The following is a 16,787-nucleotide window of genomic DNA, read 5'->3' as shown; positions in this document are numbered from 1 at the left end:
CATCTCCATATTGCAGATGCATGGCGCTATTATCACCCAGATGTTAAGGAATTTACTTTAGACTTTTTTTCTGATTTCTCAACAGATACTGAAATATGTGTTTGATGTCAGTCACCAGTATGCTCCATTCTCAGACCACTTAGAAATTAAGCTGAATTTACCTTGCATGGTTATTGGAAGTTGAACCTATACTCTGCTAAAAGATAAAAAAAATGAATGATCAGATCAAGGGATTAGTTAAAGAAATATTTTCAAAAAATGAGCTTTTTTTTAATATTTTATTTAAAGCTAGATCACTGGCTATAAATAGAACTAAGGCCCTACAAGTGGTTAGTGCTGATAGAGAAGCCAACTTGTTAAGAAACATAAATAACTTAATCAAAAAAGAGAATCTCTCTGTTACAAAAATTAATCAGTTAAAAAACTTGCAATTAGAATTAGACCAGTTATTAATGGAAATAGTTACAGGTGCCTTCGTTAGGTCCAGGGCGAGATGGATTGAGGAAGGAGAGAAAAATCCAAGCCTTTTCTTTTCACTTGAGAAAAGGAATTTTAAAAGGAAAAACATTTCTGCTTTGCAAGTTAACAATTCAGTTTCCAAACACCCTGAAGAAATAGAGAATTTTGTCACTAATTTTTATAGAAATTTATTCTCTGATTTTCAGGCAAACCAAAAATCAAATTAAGAAATATACCGCAAATAAGTGATGAATTTAAGATATTATGTGAGGCTCCTGTTTCTTTAATTGAAATTATAGATGCAATGAAATACAGTTCTGGGAAATTTTAGAACAACCCTTTTTCTTAATGCTTCAAGAATAAAAACTGGAACGATGATTCCCACTATAAACAAGGAATGATATCTCTTATTACCAAACCAGACAAAGATGTAACTATAATTGATAATTGACACCCTATCACACTTCTACATTTTGATTATAAATTAATTGCTTCTATATTTGCCAAGAGATTAAAACAACATTTACGTCATATCATTAATGAAACACAGACTGGCTTTATGAAAGGACGTCATATTAGTTGTAATACTCGACTTGTTCTGGATCTTATTAATTGAAAGAAGAAATTGAGTCTGATGCAATGATCTTATTCCTTGATTTTTACAAGGCACCAGCTCCTTATAAGCTCTTTAGAGGCTTTTGGATTCCCATCCAATTTTATTAATGTTGTACAAAAATATTGATAGCTGTATAATTTTAAATTCACGAACATCACCAAGGTTTCCTATTCTTCGCGGAATAAGACAGGGTTGCCCTTTTTTGCCCTTTTTTATAGTTTGCCCAATTTTTATTGGTTGTAGAAACATTATCAATTGATTTGCACAATAATAACATTGTTGGTCTTAATGTCTTTAATAGAGATATTATATTATATTCGAATCTCATAATTAGCAGATGATACCACTTTACCACTCTTAAAAGATAAAGAGCAAGTTTCTCCAGTCTTAACTGCATTTAATAATTTCTCTAATGCTTCTGGGCTCAAACTTAATTTATCCAAGTGTGAAATTATTTGCTTATTTGACAATATAGAAACTGAAATTGAAAATATACCAATTAAAAATGAAGTGAAATATTTGGGGATTCATATAACGAAAAATGTAATTAGTAGACAGTTTCTGAATTTTTCTCCACGACTATCCAAAACAAAATATATTTTTAATAGTTGGCTACAAAGAGATCTGTCAATTTTAGGCAGAGTCTTTTTATCCAAAGCAGATGGATTATCCAGATGTGTGTACCATTCCCTGCCTTTAGCTGTAGATAATCACACCTCCAAAAATATTGATAAGATTTTTCTTGATTTTATTTGGAATAATAAATCTCACAAATTGAAGAAATATATTTTAGCAAACAAAAGGAGTGAGGGGGGTCTTGAAGTCCTGAACCTTGATGATACTAAAAACACATTCAAAATTAATTGGTTGAAGAGATGCTTGCTTGGGTCAGATGTGGTATTTTATCACTAATAATATTAAAATGGTAGGTGGCCTTTCTTTTTTGATGAAATGTAATTACTCCACTGGTAAATTACCCATTAAATTGGCATTGGCATGGGAGGTATTTTTATTTTACTTGTTTAATATATACATTGTTGGAAATGTTCTAGACTTGTAAGAGATGCGTGTTTGCACTATTGTAGTTTTTTTCTTGAAAAAAAGAAAAAAAGAAAAGTACAGCGGGGGAAATAAGTATTGAACACGTCATCATTTTTCTCAGTAAATATATTTCCAAAGGTGCTACTGACATGAAATTTTCACCAGATGTTGGTAACAACCCAAGTAAGCCATACATACAAAGAAACAAACAAAAATAAGTTCAGAAATTAAGTTATGTGTAATAATGTGAAATGACACAGGGAAAAAGTATTGAACACATGAAGAAAGGGAGGCGCAAAAAACTTACAGTAATTAAAAAGCAATCCAGCCCCCTGTCAGTGGAAATTAATAACAGCTGGTTCAGTCCCAAATGATGGCCTACAAAAAGGTCTCATTGCCAAGGTGTCACACAAGACACATCTCATGATGGGTAAAAGCGAAGAGCTGTCTCAAGACCTTCGCAACCTAATTGTTGCAAAACATATTGATGGCATTGGTTATAGGTGCCATTATAAGCTTCTGAATGGTCCAGTGAGCACTTTTGGGGCCATAATACGGAAGTGGAAAGACAATAATTTCACCATAAATTTGCCTCGACCAGTGCTCCTCGCAAGATTTCTGATAGAGGAGTGAAAAGAATAATCAGAAGAGTTGTCCAAGAGCCAAGGATCACTTGTGGAGAGCTTCAAAAAGACCTGCAGATAGCAGGTATTGTTGTCTCAAAGAAAACAGTAAGTAATGCACTCCACCGCCATGGCCTGTATGCACGCTCACCACGCAAGACTCCATTACTGAAAAAAAAGCATGTTGAAACTCATTTAAAGTTTGCTGCACAACATTTGGAAAATATGTGTGGTCACATGAGAGCAAAATTGAACTGTTTGGATGCCATAATACACACCATATTTGGAGGAGAAATGGCAGTGCACATTACCCTAAAAACACCATACAACTTGGTGTTGGCTCTTGGACAACTCTTCTGATTATTCTTTTCACTCCTCTATCAGAAATCTTGCGAGGAGCACCTGGTCGAGGCAAATTTATGGTGAAATTATTGTCTTTCCACTTCCGTATTATGGCCCCAAAAGTGCTCACTGGACCATTCAGAAGCTTAGAATGGCACCTATAACCAATGCCATCATTATGTTTTGCAACAATTAGGTTGCGAAGGCCTTGAGACAGCTCTTTGCTTTTACCCATCATGAGATGTGTCTTGTGTGACACCTTGGCAATGAGACCTTTTTGTAGGCCATCATTTGGGACTGAACCAGCTGTTATTAATTTCCACTGACAGGGGGCTGGATTGCTTTTTAATTACTGTAAGTTTTCAGCAGTTGTCTTGGCTTTCCATGCCTTTTTGCGCCTCCCTTTCTTCATGTGTTCAATACTTTTTCCCTGTGTCATTTCACATTATTACACATAACTTAATTTCTGAACTTATTTTTGTTTGTTTCTTTGTATGTATGGCTTACTTGGGTTGTTACCAACATCTGGTGAAAATTTCATGTCAATAGCACCTTTGGAAATATATTTACTGAGAAAAATGTCGTGTTCAATACTTATTTCCCCCGCTGTATATATATATACATATACATATAGCTATGGTCAGAGACGTGTCATTATAATATTAAAGCTACAATATGTATTTTTTTTCGCTGCTAGGGGTCGCTAACCTCTTACAATAACAAAGGCTTAGGTTGATGACGCATAAGCGGAATTATGGAACTTGTCGTCATGCCGATTGATCTAATAATTTTTATGGATGAGTGAATACATTGATGTTTTCAACATGACTGTGGTATGAAGCAGGGCACGATTGCTATAGAGACAGATATCAGCGCCACACGCGAGTCCCGCAGATATAAAGGAATAAGGACATTTCATTCTACCGAACTACCCGCAAGTATTGAATTACTCACACAGGTCAGTTTATTAGACGAATGAAACTTGTGAGGTAACACAGCGCTGTTTCACTTGATCTACACTATCACACTAAACTGCATATGAGTGTGTTTAAAGTTATAATGTTATTCTATGTGTTAGTTGATCTGTATGAGACTAGCAGTAAGCTAGATCAACATTAGAATAACATACTGATCATATTCTAACATTTCATCATGTTGCGCTATATAACATTGATTAGTTTTATGTACATTTGCTCACCTGTCTAATAAAGTACATGCAAGAGCAGCGTCTCTGTCAAGTTAGTCGTGGACGTTGAGCTCTCGGTATCTCGAAAACGCCATAATGTTTGAACGAAACAACAACAGGTGGGCGTGCCGCTAGACATAACGCAGTTGTCCACGTCTGTTGCCATGGTTACTATGGCAGTACGAGCGGAACCAGGGATAACGCGGATATTACGTCACTGACAGGCGACAATGACCAGGGACGAGCCATTATTTAAAATTAGAATTTCTCCGAAATTAAAAATCTTTGGGAACTTTTGGGATATTGTAAGTACACAACTGTAGGAAATATATCACACTGTGCAAGTGATTTTTGGATATTTTATTACAAAATTCTTACATATTGTACCTTTTACATTTTATGAAAATCAAGCTCAAATTGAGTTATGAGGTTTTTGACCAGCGAATGACAGATATAGTTTGTCTGTCACTGGAACAGCCGCATCTGAGGCAGTACGTGCGTCACGTTACGTTTTCATCAACGTAAAAGATCTAAAGTTTGATATGGGAGCTCTGTTTTCTAGTCGTTGAAATCTCATGATCAAAATCTCATGATACAAAAGATGAAACGCTATGCACAAGATATTTAAAACACCATATTTGCTTCTAGACTAGATGGCAAAGACTAAGACTATTCTCCCCTTTTCAAATACTAAAAAACTTAGCCTTTATGGACACTGTTTTTTTTTTAAATAAAATAAATTAAACGCTGTTCAAAAACCGAGATCTCTCCAAACTGCGCAGGCGCGGTACATTCTAATTTTAGGCGGGGTGGAGTTATGAGATCTGACTGACAGTTTGAGGAGCCAATCGTTTAGTCACAACCTTTTTTAAATGCTTTTTATTGGTTAAATATTTTTAAAACCCATACACAAGTAAAGGATGACTAATAACATTAGCCTAATTTTCTAAAACAATGACAAAATAATACAAAGAGATTCAATGACTGCATCCGAAAACCTAGTCAGCTGACTTGTTCGCTGCCCTGTCAGGCAATGACTTAGCAGGCAGCGTTTATGCATGAAGATACCTCACAAAACTGATTTCAAACAGACTTCTGAGGCAGCGTAATGATTTAGTGATCGATAACAAAAGAGAGAGAGGTTTGGTGACAACAAATTTGGTGACAATACCAAATTCGGCATCTTTATTAATTTTTTAGCTCAACAGTCAGGGAATGGAACACACAGTATTGTGGGATATCAAAGGCAGCGAAGGATCCATCTATGCTGCCTTCAAAAATCGATCAGATGAAGGTTTTTTAGGAGACAGGAAGTGGCTCGATCATTGGGCACGATTAATCGCAATTTACATGAAATCGCACTTAAACCGATTTGGCTTACTGCGATTATGAAATCTCAAAGGCTGCGATTATTTTTTATGTGCAGCTTGTCATTGATGTACGGCTCTGTAAATGCTGCTCCATCTGAAAGCACGAGTCACTAATAACGTGCATTTAAAAAAAGCAACACGCGTCAAACATCTTTCCAAACATGATAAGTATTTTCGCAAACAAAAGACAACATTTAATAACATGCTTTTACTCCAAACTCACTTCATAACGACAGTTGAGCATCCTTCTGTGAGATGATGTGGCTTCTTACACAGAATAAGGCAGTCGTGTGTTTATTAGTCATGTTTAATCAAAGCGTTTCAATCTTCTGTTTATTCAGCTACAGAGATAGTATGATGCCCGATAGGAATTTCGTGTGTTATCGTTTTTCTGCGGCGGGGCATATTTGGCATGTCTGTGTGAGAGCGCCCTCTGGCTTTCAGATGGAGCAGCATTTAATCAGCCGTGCTGCACTGACAAGCCATGCATAAAATAATCACAGCCTTTGCCAAATCGCGTGCGGTTTCATTGCGATAATCGTGCACCCCTACTTTCTACTTCCGTATCCTGCCTGTGGAGGCAGTATTTTTCAGTTTTCGGACGCAGCAAAAGTTTCGGCCCAACAGCGCAATGATATATTCTTATTTGTAGCATTTATTTTTTATTATTTTTTGAAATTTAATCATTTCCCACGGCACACCTGACAATGGCACACTAGTGGTTGGGAAACACTGTGTTAATGTGTAGCCTACTGTATGTGTGTGTGTGCGACGAATCGAGAGCGGCGGTGTAATATTACACACACATACACATCAAAATAACATTCAGCTATGTGACTACTTGACGTATGGCTGAGCAGTGTAGCGAAAGGATAATCATATTATTCTGTCTTGTAAGGGAAAATGGCTCTCAGACGAGAACCGACTCTCACCATTCACTTAAGGAGCTGGAGGACATATTTTTTAGAGTGTTTGCTCATCTGCAATACGTCTCTAGGACATTTTCCTGTCAGATGTTAAATAGACATTTAGAAAATGTCTTTAAGATGTTTATAATTTAGAATGTATGTAAAACTGACATCTTAAAGACTTTTCTCAGATGTTTGTATACGGCAGATGCATTCCAGATGAAGCAAGTACTCTTTAACAGATATCTTGCAGATGTGCTCATTCGCGAAGGACACATCACTACTGTTTCCGCTGATGGTGTTTTATTTACTGTTGGTTACTAGGTTACCAATACCACCGTCATCAGCTGGAACAACTTGATGGAAACACACCTAATTCGCATTTGTTTGTTTTTTTTTTCTTTGTTTTTTTGCAAACTTTGAAAAGATTCGCTTCACATTTGGATGGAAACCCAGTTATTGTGAAACTGCAAACAAGCCTGTTTAATTTGTTTAACTTGATTTACAAAATTCCTAAATTAAAAATGTTAGGCCGCATGTGCACTTGTCCACTTACAATTCAATGCATTATGCTAAAAAAAAAAAAGAAAAGAAAAGAAAAAAAACATTATAATTATCAATAATCAACCAGATTGCCCAATAATCAAACAGATAGTTAATTTTGTCAAACTCATTTTCTTGTTTAGTGGTAAATTTCTAAAATTTGGTATAAAAAGTGGTCACGAATTCAAAAGTGTCTAAGTTTAAGCAAATTTAGCCAAAGCACCGCCTCCAAATTTGTACCAACAATCCGATGACAGTAAACTCGAACGCGCAAAGTGTCTGACAGGCAGCAGCGAGCGTTCTTTTGATTGATTTGCAAAAAAAGGTAAAAGGCACATTTGATGCATTACAGCACCTTTCATTAAGTTTCTGACTATGTTGTTTCCTCATGTTGTTTTGGGGACATTTAATATTCAACAAAATTATTGATCTGCCTTACTTAAGGTGGACGATGACGCAATTTTCTTCTACAAACAAACTTTGTTGTATTATTTTAATGTTATCAATCACTGTGAAGCTGCTGTGATACAATCTGTATTGTAAAAAGCGCTCTATAAATAAAGGTGACTTGACTTGACTTGACTCACATGACGCGAAGGAACTTTGATCAGGTTCTTGGGTTTTTAACTCCTCCTTCGCAGCCCTTTAAAAGCTCATGCGTGACTCACTCTGAAAACCACACCAAACTTGGCAACAACATCTTCATATCTTCAACTTTATATGATAAAATAAACCGCTTCCACTAACATTTGAAAAGATGTCTAATTTCGATGAACTTCTGCAGCATGCTGGTGATTTCGGGTTGTATCAGAAGAGAATCTCTCTCTTGGGTTCTTTGCCTATTTTACCGCTCGCATTTGTGCTTATTGGAGTTGTATTCTTAGGATATACGCCAGATCACTGGTGTAAAAGTGCGGATATCCAGGAGAAATGCGGTTTCTCAGAGGAGCAGGTGCGCGATCTGGCAGTTCCCCGCACTGGCCCGCGCGGCGCGTTTAGTAAATGCGTGAAGTTTGACGCGCTTTGGAACGGGAGCGCGCTCACATGTAATGTCTCTGTCGACCGGTCCTTATTCACCAACAGCACTCATCTATCCTCCTGTAATGAAGGGTGGACCTTTAATGAGAACCGGACCACCATTGTAACAGAGGTGAGAAAAACTACCAGCTCTGCTTTAGAAATGACTCAAAAGTGAAAATGGCAAATCATTGACATATATCTGCTTCCTTTGGGTTTGCACGCTTTAAAATGTAACTGATCAATGTTTTAAACACAGCTCCTTATTACGTTTACTAAATCTAGATGTGTAGTTGTGTTTGTTACTTACCCTAATCTGAATGTTTTCCTCATGTGTCCTGTAGTTTTCATTGGTTTGTGAAGACTCATGGCTTGCAGACCTGAATCAGGTATCCTTAGCTGTAGGGTTCTTTATAGGTGCCTTAGTGACTGGATACCTAGCTGACAGGTTTGATCAAATGCTTTATGACCATCTTTCATGTTTCAGTATGTTTTGTGGTATTCTTCAAAAAATCTAATTGTGTTTACTGTCATATTTGAGCTTGGAAATAATAAAGGTAGTTAAGCAAGTTTTTTTTTTTTTTACAGGTTTGGAAGAAAACCATGTTTTATTGCATCTATATTCGGCCTTGGAGTCTCTGGGATATGTATTATTTTTTCTTATTATTACCCTTTGCTCCTGTTCTTCCGATTTTTGCAAGGTTTTTTCGCCAAAGGAGCATGGACTGCCACATATGTGCTAAGTGAGTACATAAGATGCCTTTTTATGTGACTGTTGAGAACATGAATTAACATCAGATGAGAACTCTATTAACCACGGGTAAAATAAAACAACATGGTCATTTAAAAAGATAAAGTTGAAAAGCAATCATTTTTCTGAAACAATAGTGTACTTTGTGTGTAACTTTACTGATATGTTTACAAAAACACAGTTTTGAGGTTCTAGTATCTTGCACTAGGAGCATGAAGACTGCAGACCTGTTTTCTTGATATATTTTCTTTTTTCAAAACAGTTATCGAATTCTTTGGATCAAATAACAGGAAATTTGTCTCCATTATGACCCGGACGCTGTACTCGTTGGGTTTGGTGCTCCTTCCTGCTCTTGCGTATTACATTCCTTCATGGAAAAACCTACAGCTGGCCATGACTCTGCCAACATTCATCTTTCTGGTCTATTACTGGTAATTGCTTGCAATGGAATGATAACATATTTGTGAATGATTCTTAATCAAATTTGAAATGAGGGTTCTCTTCAGTCATTCTACATAAGTTATTGGTATTCCATCACATATCATTTACTGGATATGGCAAACATTGATGTGGTCACAGGGTTATTCCAGAGTCTCCCAGATGGTTACTGTCACAAAGGAGGACAAAAGAAGCTGTAAATATTATTGAAAGCATTGCCAAGTGCAATAAAAGATCGATTCCTGAAGACTTTCAAGAGGTAATTTGACACTAACTATTTATCACTCTCTTTGTTGAGTTTGGAATTCATAATTATGATATGATGTGACAATATCAAAGACGATAAGGTTTTTTTTACTGCTTGTTAAGAGCAAAGTTTATGCATAAAGTGTGTAATTGCTGTTCAATTATACATTCTATCCTTCTCATGCTGCCGTAGTGTGCAAAATGTAGTTTTGATGTGCAAGACTGTCGCTTTATAAATAACAGTGCGTCTCAATTAAGTAATCATCTGTACCATGAGTCTCCAGTAGTCTGGAAAATGCTGCTTTTATGTATTTAACAGGAACTATTTTGTATTAATTTGTTTAGATGGATCTTCTGATAGAAAAACAAGAGGAAATCATACACCCTTCATATAAAGATTTATTTAGGACTCCTAAAATGAGGAAGCACACCCTCATCTTGATATATGCATGGTGAGTTTTCTTTATGTGTCCTTGAATACACATTTTTATGCTGTTATTTAACAATATCAAAGTATAAAAACAAGCAGACCATTCCTGCATTAGACCAAGATCACTATAGTGTGATGTTTTTGTTGCATTATCTTCCTGAAGGTTTACTGGTGCTGTGGTGTTCCAGGGTTTGGTGTTACGGTTAGGAATCACAGGGGATAATGTTTTCCTGGATTTCCTCATTTCAGCTGTGGTGGAGCTTCCAACTGGAATTATATTTTATTTTTTAGTTGACCGAATTGGCAGACGTCACCTCATGGCTACAGTCAATTTTATTGGAGGGGCCGCTTGTTTGACTGTACCATTTATTTCACCAAGTAAGCTACACCACCAGAAATGATTCTTAAATGATCAGAAATTATCCCTAAATCTGGTGTTCACAGTGTTCATCATTCTATTTTTCAAGATATTTCCTGGCTCAAAAGAACCATTGCGATAATAGGAAGACTGGCTGTTGCCATTGGGAATGAGACTGTGAACTTTGCCAACACAGAACTGTATCCAACACCTCTCAGGTTTGAATTATTTATCCGTCTATATCAGTCAAGGAATATGAAACAGAAGGATGTTAATGCTGTTATGTTTAATTAAAGCCAAATATTTGTATTATTTAATATTGTCTCAAGATCATGGTTGGTTGGCACACTGTTATTCTAGAAACTGTGGTAAACATAACTTGACGATACCTTGACGTTTTGTTCTACAACGTAAATTACTCACACCCACACCGAAAACGTGAAATTTGATGAAGTTTATATTTGGAAACTTTATGTATGTGTCACAAGTGAGTGGCTGCAGTGAAGCGTATGATGATATAATCCCACCAGAATAATCTTTAATTACAAATCTTCACCAAAAACACAGGAGACAACTCTCATGAAAAGCAACCACAAACAATGAACATAAACAAGACTGAACAGAAAGAACTCAGGGATTAAATACACAGGGAGGGTAATCAACTGAAATCACCTTTATTTATACAGTCAAATCAAGTCACCTTTATTTATATAGCGCTTTATACAATACAGATAGTTTCAAAGCAGCTTTACAGTAATAACAGGAAAATAATGCATTTCGGCTGTTGTTCAGCTGAAGTCAGTTCAGTGTTGATTACAGAAACAGATGCGTGGAACTAATTGTTTTATGCAACTTGTGACATCAGAAGTAGCGTAGCGTAAATATCAGCAGTACGTCGCATTACTCGCATAAGTTGCACTTTACACTTAAGTGGACTCCGTATGTTCGTTTCGCCGGATTTTACTTTACAAAAGTTTTAAATATGGATATTTTTCTTACACAAACTCATCGCTTCACTTCAGAAGGCCTTTATTAACCCCCCGGAGCCGTGTAGAGTTCTTATAATGGATGGATGCGCTTTTTTGAGCTTAAATCTGATGGTTTCAATCCACTGCCATTATAAAGCTTGGAAGCGTCAGGGTGTTTATTAATATAAATCCGATTGTATTCGTCTGAAAGAAGAAAGTCATATACACCTAATGGCTTAAGGGTGAGTAAATCATGGGCTAATTTTCATTTTAAAGTGAACTACTCCTTTAAGGTTTTTCAATTAAATATCCCCAAAGTCCCACCATTGATCAGTACCATAATGATCACCCAGAACAGCTGTAGTAATATAGCATACCACTGACAGCACATTAGCAACCACAATGCATAAACGATATCAAATGCTTATATAACATTCAAACTTTAAATCACTCTTTAAAATGCCCAAGTATGCAAACTTTATTCATTAAATAACCTTCAGACCATCAAACTGTTTGAAACTTTCATGTGAAGCTTTGAAATATAGAGTTTATCTTGAAGAGTATTGCTTTTCTAGATTGGGTATTTGTTTAAATATACATTGTTTTGTTCTCTGTTTTGTTAGTAATTTACAGATTTTTGTTACCGGTTTTACAGAAACTTGGGTGTATCTGTATGCTCTTCAGCCAGTGACATTGGGGCGGTTGTTGCTCCGTTTATTCTGTACAGATTAGCTAGTATTTGGCAAGAACTTCCCCTTCTTGTCTATGGTGAGGAGTCTTTCAATTGCAGAAATGACAATAGAAATAATTCCATTGTGTTTGTTATCAGCTGTCACAATTCTCTCTGTCACCATATACAGGGGCCATGTCTGTTCTGTACAGTGGACTAGTGATGCTTTTACCAGAAATGAAAGGTGTTGATCTCCCAGAAACTGTGGATGATGTGGAAAATATGAGAAGGTAGGTCAAGTTTTCTGTTTTCAATTCACTAATAATAGGCCAGTTATTAGTTTAGCCTGTTAATAATATCATATTTTCTTTAGCAGGCGCAGACACAAGGAAAAAGATGGTGCTCAGTTTCCTGAAATAAGCATTGTTCCGATGAAAGCTATTGAGAGAAGTGACAATAAATGTAAACAATAAATGTAGTCATACGATCTATGGTTAATAATATCATATATGAAATATGCATACAAAAGAAAATCTGAAGGTATAGTTGCCTTCAGATGCCTTTAGACCTTATATTTTTAAATATGACCTATTCCTACACTTTTAATGCTTTATTTGCTTTTTTGATGTTTATTTTTTCTTTTGTTCTTTAAATGTATTTCCTCATATTTGATATCTAATGTATCTAAGTGTTAATATATTTTCAGTGTTCTGTGTTCCTAGTGTTTCTTTAGCTCTTTTATATTGATGCTCAAACTTCACATCCAGCCATCCATAAAACTCGCTTTTAATGAAGAGATGCTTTTAGAGACACACAATAGTTTATGTTAATTAACACGTAATGACCTATAAATTCTATTGTATTATGTTATACGTTAGTGCATGAGTCTGAACAAAAGGTAAATTCATTGCATTTATTTTTGGGGAACGTTCAGCAACACCCAATCTAGTCATTCTAGTTCAGAAGAGCTATACAGATTTTGTAATATGTTTTTCGCTGAATTTCAGTTTACTCAAGTGTATTGGATGATAAAATTTAGTTTACAATCAATTGGGCAATAAAAATATTTCGTCTTAAATTAAGCTTAAATGGAAAAAATAAGACTCTCCCCGTTTTGTACATCAGTGTTGCTGTAGCCATTACATTAGGGCATCATGGGAAATGAGGTTAGCCTTTCAACTGCTGTGTGTTAATAGGACAAACAAACCTGAACAATCAACCATCAGTCTGAATGTTAAACAGGCTGGAAAAAAATCAGTGCCAGGCATTTAATGTAAGAATAGTGTTAAGGTTAGTGAACCTCAGCAAACTTCCCCCAAAACTAACATCCCAAATGAAGCTAACACACTAGCAGAACCCGGTGTCCTGTTACAGGACACATTAAGACTGATAAGACTTTTTACGACCCCAAAACGAATTGCAGAGAGGGTGACTCTCTCTTAATTCTTGCTGAAAAGGAGAAATAAACCCTTTTAATCCTATATATTCTACATATAACCACTTGAGAAATGTATAAACATGTATCTAATTTTCCCATTTCATGATTTTCCTTTTATGTAGTTTGGCCTATGTATTCATTCAACTCTTTTGGATTAATGTTTCATACTATGGTTAACCAAAAACATGTGTAGAATGTGTCTCTATAAACTCCAATCTTCATCCCCCATTTGTTCATTTACATTACATTTTGCTAACTTTGTGACGCATTAGTATTATAAGAATCTTGAAGATTCTTTTGTTAAACACCCAATCAAATTACATGTTCAAAGGCCTGCTTGAACAAAAGGTCGTAAAGAAATTCCCTCCAAAGGGAACAATTTCTTATTGGCTCACAACCATCCAGAGGGTGTGACACCTTCACGCTTTAAAAATCATTGATCACAAGATCACGGCTCTTAGTCTCTTAGTCTCTTGGTCTCTTACTCTCTTAGTCCCTTTCTGAAATCCTGATGTGAAAATGATGCTGAACTAGAAGTTTTCTAAGGACCCCCAAGCTTGTGCCAGGCTGCGGCCTTGTCTTTCCATTCACCAAATATCCTCTGACTCCCACTGGTTCTCTCACATCAAGACAACTGTAGCCTCAACAAATTGCATCAGGACAGTTTAATTCAAATGGGCGAGACACGCAAGTATCAAACTTAGTATCATTATTTGATACATTAAGTATCCTTACCCCTTTTTAAGAAGGGCATGTTAGAACTAAACTGATGGTTTGCTCAAGGCTGTTGATCTGCTGAATTTCAAACAATGCTGTCTTCTTGCTTTCCTGTATTCTGCTTCAGCTCTCTTTCTCTTGGTAAACTGTATGTATGTATGTATGTATGTGTATGTTAGAGTAGTTTAAGTTAATAGTCTAGTTAATAAAATCTTGTTCATGTCGCACGTAAAGTTGTCCGTGTCTCAAGCTCATATACTGGAGTCCCTAATCATAGATTTTGACTACAAGCTCTGAATAGTACTGTTACAGTAAGAAAGACATTTCCCATGCCCCGGAAATGTACATTTCTTAGAATTAATAAAAAATGAACACAGAGTGTTCACAGCACAAACAGGTTAATTGATTGTAATATTAATTTTACTACATTAAGTTAATTCTATTAACTGATCCAAATATTCATAATCAGTTATAACAAGTTATTATTGATTATTAATATTTCTTAGAGCTAATTTGCTACTCTGGTGTGCTTCCCGAGGGGAAGACCCATAGAGATGCGCAGTCAGGTCAGTGCTGTCCTTCCTGTAGGAGAGGCTGGAGGGCTGGCCTGTCCCCTTTCACCCTGAAAGTGTATGTATCTGCCATAGAAGCACATCATAAAGCAGTGAGTGGCAAATCGTTAGGGAACCTCGACCTGATGATCAGGTTCCTGAGAGGTGCCAGGAGGTTGAATCCTCCTATTCCCTCATGGGATCTCTGTAGTCTTGCTGGCCCTTGAGCCGCTAGAGTCAGTTAAGTTGGATGCCCTCTCATCCCAGCTCTTGACCACACTCGACTCCATTTTGAGGAGGTTGGGGAAGTTTGGGGACGTGCAGGCGTTCTCTGTCAGCAAAACGAGCCTCGAGTTTGGTCATTTTATGAACCAAGTGGTGAACTTGCAAGCACTGCCTCGAGATGAGGCAGACCCAGCCTTATCGTTGTTATTGTTGTGTTCAGCACGAGCCCTGCACATTTATCTGGACCGCACGCAGAGCTTCAGGAGCTCTGAGAAGCTCTTTGTCTGTTTTGAGGGACAGCAGAAGGGGAAGACTGTCTCCAAACAGAGGTTGGCCCACTGGATAGTGAATGCTGTAGCCTTGGCATATCTGGCACAAGGCTGCCATGCTCCTTTGGAGTACGATCACACTCCACAAGGACTGTGGCATCATCCTGGGCATTAGCCAACTGCGACTCTCTAACAGACATCTGCAGAGCAGCAGGCTGGGCGACACCTAATATCTTTGCGAGATTTGAGAATCTCAGGGTTTAAGTCAGTTTAATCATGTGTGTTGTCAGGTACGGACATTTCAAAAAACTGGACAACTGGCCGAAGGGCAGTATGTGGTCTCCATAGTGTTCTTTCTCCTACTTGGGAGGAAGAGCGATTCCTAAGTGCTCCGGTCTGCAACAGCTGTAGATTTTTTCCTCCCCAAAAAATGAGAAAAAGGTAAAATGGAAATTGAGCTGAAGGTACCTATTAGAGGTCTTCATGGGTCCACTTGGATCTGAAAACTTAAGGTCCGACACAAGACTCGAGCGGGTTAGGGTCCAAAACTTTGATGGATTAAAATAAACTTTAATCATCTTATGGTCAGTTAAATAACATCACACCAATAGTTATAGGACTTAATGAGGTAACAGTGATGAGCAATTGACATTTAAGCACTTCAGCGCGTACTTGCGCGTCCATGTCAAGTGAATTTTTGAGAAACGCTCGTTCATTCACTTCATTACACTGTGTGCATGCAGGACTTTTCTTTTTTGTGTGCAGATTGCAGAAGCCCTTCGCCAGAGGTGAGGTAAATATATCTGCAGACAACACTAGTGAATCCATGATTTATTATTAGGCTATCGATTTCATTTTTATCAATCTGTAGGCTATGTTTATTTTTCCAATCACTGGTCACAATTGAAAGTCAAACTCAGAAATAACTTGTATCCATCGGGCAGGCAATAATATAAAGTAACAAAAAAATAAATAAATAAATGAAAGTAATGGAGCAACGGCTAAATCAGTCAGCAGAACACCAGGATTTTTCCTGACTGGCTGCAGGCTGTGCACACGTCAATGCTGTTTTCGTTCGTCCAGTCGGGTTTGAAATTAGTCGGGTCGGACTCGGTATAACTGTCTTGGGTTGGGTTTTTCTGTGTAAAAAATAATTTATGCACGTCGGGTTCGGGTAAGAAGTGATTTAGGTTGATTCGGGTACAGATTTTAGGACCCGAGACGACCTCTAGTACCTATTTGCATTGTAAGTACTCTCCTTTCGATCCCTGAGTGGTACGAAGGACTACACAGCTTAAGTGGGGGCACTGGATAGGTTATGTTGTCGCGATTGCACCGGTTGCCTGGCACACAGTGGTTTGCCTACATCTGGATTGCCAGGACCTTGTATCTCAGTTCAGCAGAGTTGGCATTTTCCATAGGGACCACAAGAGTCAGCATTTCGACACCACGTTGAAGTGACTGACAGATAGGGAACGTCTCGGTTACTATTGTAATCTCCCGAGACATGGTGTCCGTTCTGGCACAACACAGAACTGCCCGCTGAAGTGGCCAGGACATACTCTCGGCTCCTCTGCACAAACCTGAATGAGTGGTTGCGTGCTGCCTCCTTTATACCTGT

The 16,787-nt window shown here is 37.3% G+C and overlaps 1 protein-coding gene across 2 annotated transcripts; it reads left to right on the top strand.

Moving 5' to 3' along the window:
* Positions 1–7,725: 7,725 nt before the first annotated feature.
* slc22a3 (solute carrier family 22 member 3) lies at positions 7,726–14,351 on the top strand. 2 transcript variants are annotated; one of them, XM_084097280.1, is made up of 11 exons: positions 7,726–8,238; positions 8,450–8,553; positions 8,694–8,848; positions 9,119–9,287; positions 9,436–9,553; positions 9,886–9,992; positions 10,134–10,348; positions 10,438–10,546; positions 11,952–12,064; positions 12,157–12,256; positions 12,340–14,351. In XM_084097280.1, exons 1-11 carry the CDS (start codon positions 7,846–7,848, stop codon positions 12,437–12,439), a joined length of 1,683 nt encoding a protein of 560 aa, XP_083953406.1. In that variant the 5' UTR covers positions 7,726–7,845; the 3' UTR covers positions 12,440–14,351. The 2 variants fall into 2 exon arrangements, with proteins under 2 accessions (XP_083953406.1, XP_083953407.1); XM_084097281.1 differs by lacking the exon at positions 11,952–12,064 and having other exon boundaries at positions 7,764–8,238; positions 12,340–12,477.
* Positions 14,352–16,787: the final 2,436 nt, after the last annotated feature.

Source organism: Abramis brama (assembly GCF_963993115.1).
Source record: "Abramis brama genome assembly, chromosome: 21".
Classification (NCBI taxonomy): Eukaryota; Metazoa; Chordata; class Actinopteri; order Cypriniformes; family Leuciscidae; genus Abramis; species Abramis brama.
The sequence above is the reverse complement of the archived record's forward strand: the minus strand, read 5'-3'. Positions and strand labels throughout refer to the sequence as shown.

Bases quoted from the DNA above. Each gene is read 5' to 3' on its own strand.
- slc22a3 (XM_084097280.1), top strand. From the start codon at position 7,846: ATGTCTAATTTCGATGAACTTCTGCAGCATGCTGGTGATTTCGGGTTG. The intron at 8,554-8,693 runs GTTTGATCAAAT...TTTTTTTTACAG, and splicing joins ACTGGATACCTAGCTGACAG to GTTTGGAAGAAAACCATGTT. The intron at 12,065-12,156 runs GTGAGGAGTCTT...CACCATATACAG, and splicing joins ACTTCCCCTTCTTGTCTATG to GGGCCATGTCTGTTCTGTAC.